This window comes from Leishmania mexicana, chromosome 30, assembly GCF_000234665.1.
Source record: "Leishmania mexicana MHOM/GT/2001/U1103 complete genome, chromosome 30".
Taxonomy (NCBI): domain Eukaryota; phylum Euglenozoa; class Kinetoplastea; order Trypanosomatida; family Trypanosomatidae; genus Leishmania; species Leishmania mexicana.
This window is the reverse complement of record NC_018334.1, coordinates 80633-93007: the sequence shown is the minus strand read 5'-3', so window position 1 is coordinate 93007 and position 12375 is coordinate 80633. Positions and strand designations below refer to the sequence as shown.

Genomic DNA, 12375 nt, shown 5'->3' with positions numbered 1-12375 from the left:
CGTCATGCTGTGGGTGGCCGTGATCCTGCCGATGTGCCTGCCGAAGGAAATTAACTCGCTGCGCATCGTCTCCACAGTGGCCATCCTCTTCGTCGTCTTCTTCACCGTCACCTGCGTCATTCACTCTTCTCGGAGCCTGCATGCACGTGGCATGCGAGACGACCTGGTGACTTTCCAAACCGGCAACACGGCTATCAACGGCTTGTCGGGCCTCATGTTTGCCTTCATTGCGCAGGTGAACGCGCCGGAGATCTCTCGTGAGATGTACAAGTTTTCTGTACACCGGGTCTTCTTGTCGGCGCTGCTCGGCATGTCGCTCTGCGCGAATCTGTACTTCCTGACAGGTCTCTTCGGCTACCTCGACTTTGGTCCTGAGGTGAGTGACTCCATCCTGGCCATGTACAACCCCCTGAAGGACCATCTTATGGCCGTCTCGTACATTGGCATGATGCTCAAAATTTGCGTAGGCTTCGCTCTGCACCTGATCCCGTGCCGCGACTGCGTGTACTACATGATTGGCACCGAAGTATCCCAAGTGCCATGGTGGAAGAACGCCATATTGTGCTCCCTGCAAGCTGCTGCGGCTCTCGTCGCCGGCCTCTTCATCCCGCGCATCACCGTTGTCTTTGGTCTTCTGGGTGGCTTCTGCGGTGGCTTTGTCGGCTTCATCTTCCCCTCGCTGTTCATGATGTACTCGGGTGGCTTCTCGACCGCCCGCGTCGGTTGGGGCCACTTCCTCGGCACCTACGCACTGCTGCTGACGGGGGTGGTTGCCGTCGTCTGGGGCACTAGCGCCGCCATCCACGGCGCTGTCGTCTCTTCGTGGTAGGCGTGTCGCGTGCGCGTCCGCGTCGAGCAGCGCGGCACAATATGCTTGCTAAAAAAGGGGCACCGTTACTGAATCAATCGCTTTGTAGAAAGGGCCTCCGCATGCACGAAGAGGCACATCCACGCACATCGCCAGCGTAGAAACGGCACCAGTGACAGCCGTACAGGGGCGATCACAGATAGATATATCAAGCAAGGCCTCTTCTCCATCCATGTTCCTGTCGCCGTGCGCACTCTCCAGATCCTTCCTGGCACGCTTTGCTTCTCGTTTTCATGCGCCTCCACGCAGCTGCAGCTCCGTCTCCCTGGCACACAGCGCTCACCCCTGCCTCTGCTCGTTCTCCACCGAGGCTCTGACTGGGCACTCGGGACAGGCGAAAGGGTGAGGGTGAGAGGGCACGCACGAGGTGCGCATCGGGCTCTGTTTTGCTGTGGAGAAGTGTGCGGCACGAAGAAGGGCAACAAAGCCGTTCATCGTGCATTTTTTTTTCGTTGGTAAAGTCGCTCGCGGTATCGCACGGCAGCTTTCATCAGCGGAAGCAAGCGTGAACAAGATGCAACGAGAACCGTTGGTTCTGCAGCTCCCTCCTCCCCTCTCCTTTTTTCTTTTCCTCGCTGTCGTGCCTCTCCAGGAGGGGAAGATGCAAGGCGCGCCTTGCCGCGGTGTGTCACGCGCTTTCCCTTTTCTTTTTGTTCCATTGCCTGTACGCGTCTCCATCACGCGTGTATCTGTGTGTATATATATATATATTTAATATTGATGTGCGTGTAGATGGAGGGAGTATCTTATCTCCCTCTCCATCTCCACTTTTCTAGGCGCATGTGCCCGACCTGATTCCTTATCGAATAGAATTCTCCGCCTCCCTCTTTCATCCCGCTGCCCTCACCCCTCCTCGCTTTCTTCTCTCTTCGCGTCTTGGGTCGTGATGTCGTTGATGTGCTCTCGGCACGACACCAACCTCCTCTTCCTTTGCGGTGCATGTGTGTGTGTGTGTGTGTGTGTGTGTTGTTGCTGGCGCGTCAGGGCATGTGTGGTCCTGCTAGGATGGGGGAGTACACGGTTGACCATCCGCCCTCAGACCAGAGACTGGCTGGCAGTGGTGCCCTGCGTCTCTTCGGAGTGATGTTGCCTCTCCTGCTCTTCGCCAGAGCGCACATGCAGACGCGAAGAATAAACGTGAGATGTTCCCGCGTCATCTGAGCATCCAACTCGAAACGTGGAAGGCGAGGACGACAGCGGCAGGAAGTCCACACCAGAGGAGGGAAACAGACCGCGAAGGGAGACGGAAAACGATGGGGGAAAGACGACAGCAAGGCGTCATGCCGGATGGGGAGGATGACGTAGGATGCGATAGCGAAGGGCCGGAATATGTGTCGTGGCACATGCCCCTTGATGTGTTGGCATGCACCTCATCCTATTCTGCTTCGGCCTTCTCTGTCACCTCATTGTTTGCTGTTTCTCTCTTCCACCTACCCTCGCCCTATCTTTTCGCGCTCGCCATGTGATGCGCGTCTCCCCCCCCCCATCCTCCCTTTTCTCTCCTCCTCCTTCTGCGCAGCTCACATCTGCCTGTTGTCCATCTTGTCTTTTACCTGTGTCAAAGCGGCGGCATCCTCCCCTCCAACACGGCGCCATGCCACGCCCCATTCTCTGGTGGTCTGGGGGTTTAGAGAGGGTGGGGAGGATGCCGCCGGTAAACCTAATACGCCTGCTGTTGTATCGTCTGTCATTTTGGATTTGTGGAAGTTTTCGTCACCGTTCGACTCGCAGCGGGCGTACGCGCCCCGCACGCGTGTATCCGCTGGGGAGACTGGCAAGACACATGGTGGAGAAAGCAGTGCGCGCTCAGCAGGGGGGGGGCCGGGGGGGGTCTGCACTCTTGTCTTTTATTCATATGCATGCCCCTCCCACTCTCCACCCCCACCCTTCGCGCACGTAACGCACTCTGTAGACCTCTAACGGACGAGCTGCCATCTCTCTGGTCAGACACTTGGTCGACACAAGGGCTTGCGCGTGATGCAGTGCTCACGCGGCATCACACGGTGCTCTCCGCAACCCCCTCGTTATCCCTGTTACAAGAATCCTCAGGCCTCCTTTCTACTCCCCCTCCTCTCTCTCTCTCTCAGCTAACGCACTGCCTGCGCCATAGACTTTTGCCAAGTCACCGCAGCAGCCTCATTCTGTACTGTCATCGCTCTGGGGGGGAGGGGGGCAAAGCAGAGCAGGGTTGTTGGAAGCGTAGAAGTTGTCCCGCCGTCTCTTTCTTTACGGTGCCGGCCCCGCTCATCCGGCCACGGCCGCCGTTTTCCCCGCCCATCGTCTCCACCCATGGTGCCACCCTTCGTGAACTCATGAAGTCCACGTACACGTCTCTCAGCGACTTGGGCACCGTCGCCATCTCCCACCGCGGCGAGATCGATGAGGTGAAGCGGCAGCTAGATGTTCAGCACGGCTATTTCGATGCCTGGATATACGGCTTCCTCGAGAACAAGAAGTTTGATGTCGGTGCAACTGTCGCAAAGCTGCATCGGCGCTTCGCGATGGAGGTGAATGAGCTCGCCTCGTACGAGCTGACGGACTACATGCGGGAGTCACTGCGCAAAGGCATTATCGGAGAAATCGGAAACGACAAGGCGGGACGTGTCACCTTTCTCATCAACACAAAGCGTGACTACCCGCAGTCCAAGCACCGCGACGAGCAGCGCCGCTCCTTCGACATGTTCGTAAGCTACGGCACCCGCCTACGCAAGGAGAACAAGCGCTGCCAGATGGTGATGCTCATCAATCAGGACGGCGCTAGCCTCTTCAAGAATGTCGACATGACCTTTCAGGCCGACATCGCCCTTCGCATCGCCAAGTTCTACCCCGGATGCGTGGACAAGATCTACATCTGCAAGATGAGTCGCACCCTCGCCGCCATGGCAAAGCCGATCTTCAAACGCCTGCCAGCCATCGTGGCCGATCGAATTCAGATTATCGACGACGACGACATCAAGCAAGGCGTACTGTTGGACCTCTTCGATGCGGAAGTGCTGCCGGTCGAGCTGGGTGGCAAGAACAAGTGTGACAGTGAGAGACTCTGGGACGCGTACGCGGATCGTGTGGAGAAGTACTACGCGGAGCTGAAGCGGGCCGTCAATGAACGTGGAATGACGGTCAAGGACTACGAGCTAGAGAGCATCGGCATCGCCCCTGGGACGGCGCACGAGAGGTACGACGTCCACGGTGCCGCAACAACGACACCACAGGCCGACACCCTCGCGCAGTCCGTCTGCTCCTTCTCCGCGCAGACGCCATCACGCCAGCCGTCTGTCTACCCCGCTCCAGGAGACGCTCTTCAGCCGCATCCGACGAGAGGTCCGCGGACCTCATTGCAGTGCATGGCCGGCGCGAACGAGAGCTATGATCCGGAGCTGAAGTCCCTCAGGACGTGCCGCACGGAGGGGTCGTCCCTGCCGTCGCCGGCGTTCGATGGCGTTGACAAAGGAGAGGCGGGCGCCCAGGAGACGATTTCGTGGGCCGAGGTGGTGGCACCGCTTCCAGAGAGCCTTGCACTCTTCTTCCTCGAGGAACTGCTGCGCTGGCGCACAGCCGTCGAAAACAGCGAGTGCGGCGAGCGCTACAAGATCCTGGACAGCTTCGTCTCCGGTCTCAGGACGACCACCGAGCTCGGGATTCGCGGCTTGGATGTTTCGGACCGGAAGTGGTACGTTGGTGTTCCTTACCCTCTGCGCGCCTTCTACCGCATCCTCCTGGTGGCCATCACGCTGATGAACATGATATACTTCGCCGCCGCCCTTGTCTTCTGCGCCGTCTTCTGCGCTGACATCATCATCACCCTCTTTCTTGGCTTCTTCGCCAAGCCCAGCTACGTGTTCTCATTAGGGGCGGTGCTGCTCATGGTGGCCATCCAAGGCGCCTCCCTCTGCACACGTGCGGCGGACTGTATCCTGGCGGTGTATAACCGCAACGTCATCCCCCTCTTCGAGCGCCTCGGCAGCTACTGGGGCACCATGGCGGAGGTAGTACTATTCTTTGTGCTCGTCACCATCCAGTTCATTATCTTCTGCGTGCACGCACTGAGGAGCAACCCGCTGCGCGGTCTCGAAGTATCCTTCGCGACTGGCTGGATTAGCGCGCTTTTTGTGATCGTCTTCACGCATGTCTTTTTCTTTACCGGCATCTTTGCCTCCCCGACGACGCGCGACGCGGATAATCGGCTTGCCGCGCTGCCTTTTTTCCTTGCCCTCAACCTCGGCAACGCCCCCAAGGAGCAGCTGCGGGAGCTGGACACGCGCTCCATGCTGCGGACCTCCTCCTACGTCATCTGCGGCATCCCGCTGCTCATCAGCGTGCTGCTGGGGATCAGTTTCCTGATTAGCCGCATCATCTCCCTCTACGTCGCAACCTTTGTCGCGACCCTCGTGGCGGCGTACATGGTGCACTACTACTCCGACGCCCTGTCGAACTCGCTGAGCGGGTCACTACTGCGCTTTACACTGTGGATGCTGACGCTCGTCTGGTGCTACTTGACGCTTGCCATAGGCCTCCATAACCACAACCGCCGCTACGGCGTCTCGGTGGTTGTCGCGTTGGTGCTGAACGGCGCCTTTGTTCTGCTGGCGATATCGTGCCTGCGCCGCCCGGGCCGAAGCCGGCTGCTGCGCGTCTCCTACATTATCGTCGTGGCCTACATCTTTGGCTGCTGGATTACGGTGTTTCCTCTGGTGGACTGGCGGATGGGTCTCTTCTGTCTCGTTATCATGATCCACAACGTGCTGAACATCGTCTTTGCCCCTCGCACGCTCACCAGCATCCACGCCTCTTTCTTCCTCGCCGCAGCGGTGATGCTGCTCGGCGTGTCGTGCGTGCTGCTTGGGTGGTACGGCACGACGCTGATGACCACGAAAGCGCATAGCGTTCCCTCCGACCCACCCAACGCCATGACGCTGTCGCAGCTGGAGCTCTACCACCGCTATCCTGTCTGCACGCTGCAGCTGGGCCAGGACGGCTCCTTCCGCGTGGTTGACGTCGCCCTGCTGAACGAGGTCGTCAGCACCCGCACCACCGCGGCGCGGGCGGTCGACTTTAACAACTGGTTCGGCACTCGCGGCGTCACCTACAGCGGTGTCGTGAGCGAGTTCGAGACGGACGGCATCTCGTGGGAGATGCACGAATTCGTGCTGCCAGCCGCAGCAAACACAACCGTCTTGGTGCTGAACAACCGCTACGCCATGTCGTCCATTGTGGCCATGGTTGGCTGGGTCGACGCTATCGCCTTGTCCCCGCTCTCCATCTTCATGCCGCATGATTGGATCGATGTCATGGTGCATGTCACGTCCTTCGCTACCCGGCTGATCCCGTTCGCAGCAGGGCGCCTCATCGACGAACTCAGGGATTACGTGTACCTCCAGAAGAGTCAACTTAAGACCAACCTCATCCTCACCGGCGGCGGGGTGGTGGGCGGCTTCCTGTCGGCGGCAGCGGCGCAGTCGAAGACACAGGCTATCGTGTTTGGCTCTCCCGGACTTCTGCATTGCTCCCGAAAGCTCGGAGTATCTTTCGACGACTACCACAGCTACGTCCTCTCCATCGGCGCTCACCACGGTGCTCTGAACTACATCGGCGGTCAGGACACGACGGTGAGCCAGCCTGTGCTATGCGGCGGCTCTGCTCTCTACTGCATGCGACCGCAGTTCTTCTCGATGGCGTTGCTGGAGGCCTGCGGTGATGAGGAGGGCCGCAGACACGTTGCCTCCACATGAGCGCTTTGGTGCGCTCGCCTTATTTTTTTTTTGCTGTGTGCGTGTGTGCGTGTTTTCTGCCTGCCACTTGTCACCTCGCCGCTCTCTCTCGACTGCATTGGACCTGTGGAGAGGGAAAGTCCCGTGCACCAAGGTGTGCGTGAGAGACAGAAACGGGGCCACTGCGCACGCGGGTGTCTCTGTACTCTTTCACTTATTCTTTTCTCTGTGCCTCGGTGTGTGCGTATCTGCGTCATCGATATGCACGCGCGCGTACTTCTCTCTCTGCCTTTTGTTCGTCGCCTTTCTCCGCGCATGGGTCTTTGTGCGGGTGCCTCCCCTTAGGATAGCGCATGTGCGCCTTGTGTTGTCACTGCATCCCAGACCCCCATTCGCGTAAGCGGGACACTGTGTCACTGCCGAAAATGAACAAGATGAACAAGAAACGGAGGGCAGAATCGGGCGTCATCGCTGCCGCACGGAGAACAGGGGTTCTCAGTTGATTTTATCCTCAGCGTGCGCTATCTGCCGCTCATCAGGCGCACCAAGCGCCGGATAGGCACATCTCGCCTTCCTCTTTCCGCCTCAAGCTTCCGCCTCAACTCTTCCCGTTCCCTCCCTGCCTCCCTGCGTTACCCCATCTCACCGTGTATTGTTTTGCCTCTCCGTCCTTGCCTCTATTGCCCCCCCCCTCCTCAGCTGCGCAGGTGATGCGTGTGCTCACGGTGAATAAAGAAACAGACAACGGCGCTCGCGCACACGTGTGACGGGTCAAGAGAGAAGGCGCCACCCCGCTCCTCTATGCGTTACATCTCGGTCCCTAGCACATGCATTACTGCCACCATTATCATCTCCCCTTGTCCCTTCTGCTCCGCATACATCTAATCAACTGCCCTCAACGGAGGTCAAGACGAAAGGAAAAAGAAGTCCAGCGTGGCCGTGTAAGACACTCGATACGTCAAGGTGGCCAAGAAGCCGTTTCGTCTGCGCCTCCGCATTCTCCCCTCGCCCTTCCCCTTCACCTCCCCCCCACGTCGCACCCCCCCCCTTAACGATATTCTCATTCTCGAAGACGGCACACGGAGACAGAGCGGCTGGCTGAACACACGTGCGCCGTCTCGTTGCCTGTCGTTCTTGCCTTTCTTTGTCTCGCTTCTGGGCAGTAGCTCCACAGCACGGGCACAGCCCACCTCAGCGTCCGCGGTGCGACCTCGTCGAGCACAGACGAACCAAAGGCGTCTGCGCGGATCCTTTTTTCTGCTCTGTTCGCGCCCTTTTCCTTTTCGCCATCACCCGTCTTCCCCTCCTCATTCTTTCTTGTCCTCTGTACCCCTCCCCCCTCCTCGTGCTACTACCGCCCACCTTGCCTGAGGGTTTCTCTGCTGCTTCTCTCTCCTATTGTCCATCTTCCCCGAATATTCAGCTGCCGCACTGTCGCGGTGGGCTTCCCTCCTCTCTTCCGCCTCCGGTGCTTCGCCCCCAGAGGGCGCGCTTCACAAGGTTTACCTGGGTGCTGTCGTTGGTGACTTTGTCTGCTTTTACGCTGCTCTCTCCCTCTCGCTTTGCACGCCATGTCAAATGCGCCAGTGCTGCTCGACATAGGCAGCGACGCCTACGGCCATCAGGCGGAGGTGGATGAGGTGAAGAAGCGCATGGGAATTCACCACAACTATTTTGACTGCTGGATCTTCGGCTTTCTGGAGAACAAGAACTTCAACATCGATGAGACCGTCGCTAAACTGCGGCGCCGCGCTGATTTCGAGCGTGAGCAGCTGGCGACCTACAACGTCACAGATTGGATGATGGAGAATATGCGCAAAGGCATCATTCAGATGATCGGCAACGACAAGGCGGGCCGTGTCACCTTCTACGTGTGCACAGCGCGCGACAAGCCAGTGGCGGCTCGCCGGGAGGAGAGCCGAATGAACTTCGACATGTTTGTTAGTTACGGCACGCGGCTTCGACCGGAGACCAAGCGGTGCCAGATCACCATGCTCATCAACCAGGACAAGGCCAGCATGATTGGCAACCTTGACATGACCCTTCAGGCCGACATTGCGCTTCGCATCGCCAAGTTCTACCCCGGATGCGTGGGCAAGATCTACATCTGCAAGATGGGCCGCATGCTCTCCGCCATGGCAAAGCCGATCTTCTCGCGGCTTCCGGCCATCGTGTCAGATCGCATCATCATCATCTCCGACAGCGACATCCACCACGGAAAGCTGCTGGAGCTCTTCGATGCGGAAGTGCTGCCGGTCGAGCTGGGCGGCAAGAATGACTGCAATCAGCAGGACAACTACGACCGCTTTGCCACCACCATCAGCAACTACTTTGAGCAGCTCAAGGCGGCCATTCTGCGGGGTGAGGGGGTGAAGGAGTGGGAGCTGAGCAACCTCCGCAGCGCCGGCTACATCGAGGAGGTATCCCGCATAGATGCCCTGAAGCGCAGCATCATCGAGCCATCGCTCTCCCTGCGCGATCCGCTTCTCATCGCACCGCATGAGTCAGGCAGGTACTCGCCGTCCGGAACGAACGGCACCGCGACGGCGCAATGCGTCACCCCTCGCTCACCGGCCTACTACGCGCTCGACGTTGAAGACGACGCCAATCTCATCACATGCGGGACCGACAGTATAGAGATGGATGGCCTCCAGTCGCCAGGGCTGATGCCGCGGACCAGCCTCATCATGTCGCGCTCGCCGTTGCGCAACCTCTTCACTGACTATGTCAACCAGTTCACCGCCATCGAATCTTTCTTCCGCATCAGCCTCACGGAGATGCACGAGCGTCAGTGGCTGCAGATTGTGCAGTGGGAGCTGCAGGAGCGGCGCACCCTTCTGCTGGAAAGCAGTCTCATCCACGGCGACAAGCTACTGGCGGGGCTGCCGTCGTCGGTGCTTCTGGTGGCAAAAGGGTTTCTGTGGCTGTGCCTCATGGTCACCTCCTTCTTTTTCCTCCTTGGCACCTGCTTCATCGCGTTGCTCGGTGTCGTCACGCTAATCAACATTTTCTTTGCCATTCTTGTGTCTCCCTACTACGTGTTTCTCTACGGCACCGCCTTTATCGTCGTGGCATCCCAATTTGTCATCTTGTGCTCCCGCGGCTTCGACGTGACGCGCAGCACCTTTCAGGGGCGTGTCGTGCAGGCGCTCAGGGCCTTTGGCGCCAAGGCGCTTGCCTTTCAGCTGGTCATCTATGTGTGCTGCACCGTCGCCTTTTTTCTTCTCTTCTGCATCATGGCCGTCCGCTATGACGTCTTGACGGGACTGCAGTACAGCCTGGCATACGGCTGGATTGTCGCCGTGTGCGTCATCTTCCTCTACCATGTCTTATTTGCCTTTGGCCTGCGGAGGCTGAGCACGCGCTCGTACGCGCACGGCAGCCGGCAGAACCACGCCGAAACGACGCTGTACCTCTTCATGGAGGTAGAGATGGATGACGAGCAAATGGAGCAGCGCTTCCCGCCGGCGGAGGTGATGCTGCTCACAATGGTGGCGGTGCTGTCGGTGGCCATGGGCGTCGCTTTCGTCACCGGCGGCGGCTTCTTCTTTTTGTGCGCCGCCATCGTGGCGCAGTCGGTGCTGCTGCTGCTCTGCACCATCTTTACGATTGCCCGCAACGTGAGTTCCTCGTCCGACATCACCATCTGCGGCGTCTTCTACGCGTCCGTCTTCTGGATGAGCACCCTCTTCACCATGTCGCAGAACGGCTGGACTGGCCACTGGGGAAGCTCGCTGCTGGCCTCTCTCTTCGTCATGCTATTCTTCGTCATCACCGGGCTAGTGAGCGTGTACGGGCGGTGGAAGGGTGCGGTGCGCCGGTGGCTCTTCCGCATCTCCTGGCTGCTGCTACTGCTCCACCTACTCAGCTGTGTGGTGGTCCTGATGGCTTCGAACTACCGCTTTGGCCTCTTTGTGCTGGCGCTGGCGGTGCACCTGCTGCTGTGTATCGTGCGCACCAACGAGGCATCGAATAAATACGGCGTCTTCACCATAGCCGCGTGCTTCACACTGGTGCTGCTCGCCTGCTGTATTATGGGTCGCGCTGGCGCCAACGACGTTTACGAGGGATCCGTCAGCGACGTTCTCTTGCCCAACTACGCAAATCGCTTCCGCACGTCCGCCGCCGCAGGGCAGGTGATGCTCGCAAATCTGGCGGCGTCCCAGACGTGCGCGAGTAGCATGAGCGGGTGGAGCTCCGTAAGTGCACATGAGAGCACCTTGTATGCAATGCCGCCCCTGTGCCTAACGCAGTTCAGCCCGACAGTCGACGTGATCGGCATAGCGCTCTTTGCAAAGCTGGGGCTCAACAAAGATGTGGCGGGGCAGAACGCCGATCTCGCTCACTGGTTCCCATCTTTCAAGCGCGTGCCCATTTTAGAGACGGTCGACTTCAGGGCCATGGGCTTTGACGTGTTCCGTGAAGAGACGGCCACTGTCAACACCACCATTGTGACAACGCGTCCCGGCAGCGACCTCATACTTCTGATAGAGTCCATGACCATGTGGATCGACACGTACGCCTTATCCTTCTTCTCGTTCCTCATGCCCGTGTCGTACATTGATCGGGTGTTGCCTTACCTGGCATTTGTGCACGGGATAGTGCCGTCGCAGTGGGAGGCGTCCATCGACAAAACGACATCGGCTGTGTGCGCGTTGCTGACGAAGCTTCGCGGCGATCGCGAAAATGTTCTCGTCGTCGGGCACGGTCCCGTTGGCAGCAGGGCGGCGGTGATTGGCCTGCGGGCCCAGGATAACGTGCGCAGCATCGTCTTCTCTGGTCCTCCAGTTATCCTCTCCAAGTTCAACCTGAACGTCACCGCAAGGGTCATGGCGCGGCGCATGCTCTCGGTGCAGACGATGCAGACCCTTTTCTCCACCTGGTATCTGCGCACCGCTTCCATGCAGTTTATCCCCTGCAGCCTCGGCGGCATGATGTGTGACGCCATAAACACCACCATTGATGAGTTGCGGCGCCTCTGCAATTGGTGACGGGATAAGGAAGGAGAAAACCGGTCGCAGGTGGCACGCGAGCGGCCGCGCAAGAGGATGTGCTTTGTTGACGTGGTGTTTCGTCTCATTCAGTGTTCATGTGTCTCTCTGCGCCTGTGCTGCCGTCTCCCCCCCCCGCCCCTTCGCCTTGGCGCCTCTACGGGCACGCTGGCGGTGCCCCTCTTCCGCTCTCCGGAGGGGGAGCGAACAGAGGGAGGAAGGGCCCGGGGAAGGCGAGCGGCGCCGTCTGTATCATTGCTTTTCTATGCACACTTTCGTTTATCGCTTCGTTTTTTTTTTGCAGGGCTTCTCGAGCGGTACTCCGCGAGTGAGAACCGTGCTCCCATTGATGGGGTGTTGCGTGGACTGTTGCACCCCGCTGCACCACTCCTCGCCCCGGTACGGAAAAGCGTTCTTCTCGGTGTCTGGAAGCTGAAAGGGTAGGGCAGGAGGGGACTCGCCCCCTTGAGCCGACAACGCGTTTTTTCCACTCGGTGCGTATGATGCAGGTGACTCAGCCGAAGACGGTATCCTCTCTCCTCCTCTCTCTCCCTGGGTTCTTTGCCCATCTTCTTCCCGCCTCCCCCCAGCTTTCGTCAACACTTCGCGCCGTCTCGGAGCTCTGTCGGTCTGCGAGCCGGCCACTTGATGCTTCTTGTTATTTAGATACACAGCAGGCGCAGTGATCCACAGATGCAGACGCCGAAGGACGCCGACAGAGAGGGGGGTTCATGGGCATCCAAAGTTGAGGCAGGGGCCCAGCAGCTGCGTCGCTTTTTTCACGGCGTGGAGCATCGCACCCATTCCACGT

General features: G+C 59.0%; 3 protein-coding genes across 3 annotated transcripts; all 3 read left to right on the top strand.

Annotated features, from left to right (window-relative positions):
- Positions 1–4: 4 nt before the first annotated feature.
- LMXM_30_0320 (putative amino acid transporter) lies at positions 5–829 on the top strand (the record flags this gene model as incomplete). The annotated part of the gene is made up of 1 exon (XM_003877505.1): positions 5–829. The coding sequence occupies one exon, from the start codon at positions 5–7 to the stop codon at positions 827–829; it is 825 nt and encodes a 274-aa protein (XP_003877554.1).
- A 1898-nt stretch (positions 830–2727) lies between these two features.
- On the top strand, positions 2728–6594 carry LMXM_30_0310 (conserved hypothetical protein; the record flags this gene model as incomplete). Its single annotated transcript, XM_003877504.1, has 1 exon — positions 2728–6594. One exon carries the CDS (start codon positions 2728–2730, stop codon positions 6592–6594), a length of 3867 nt encoding a protein of 1288 aa, XP_003877553.1.
- A 1550-nt stretch (positions 6595–8144) lies between these two features.
- On the top strand, positions 8145–11564 carry LMXM_30_0300 (conserved hypothetical protein; the record flags this gene model as incomplete). Its single annotated transcript, XM_003877503.1, has 1 exon — positions 8145–11564. One exon carries the CDS (start codon positions 8145–8147, stop codon positions 11562–11564), a length of 3420 nt encoding a protein of 1139 aa, XP_003877552.1.
- Between the last annotated feature and the right edge of the window lie 811 nt (positions 11565–12375).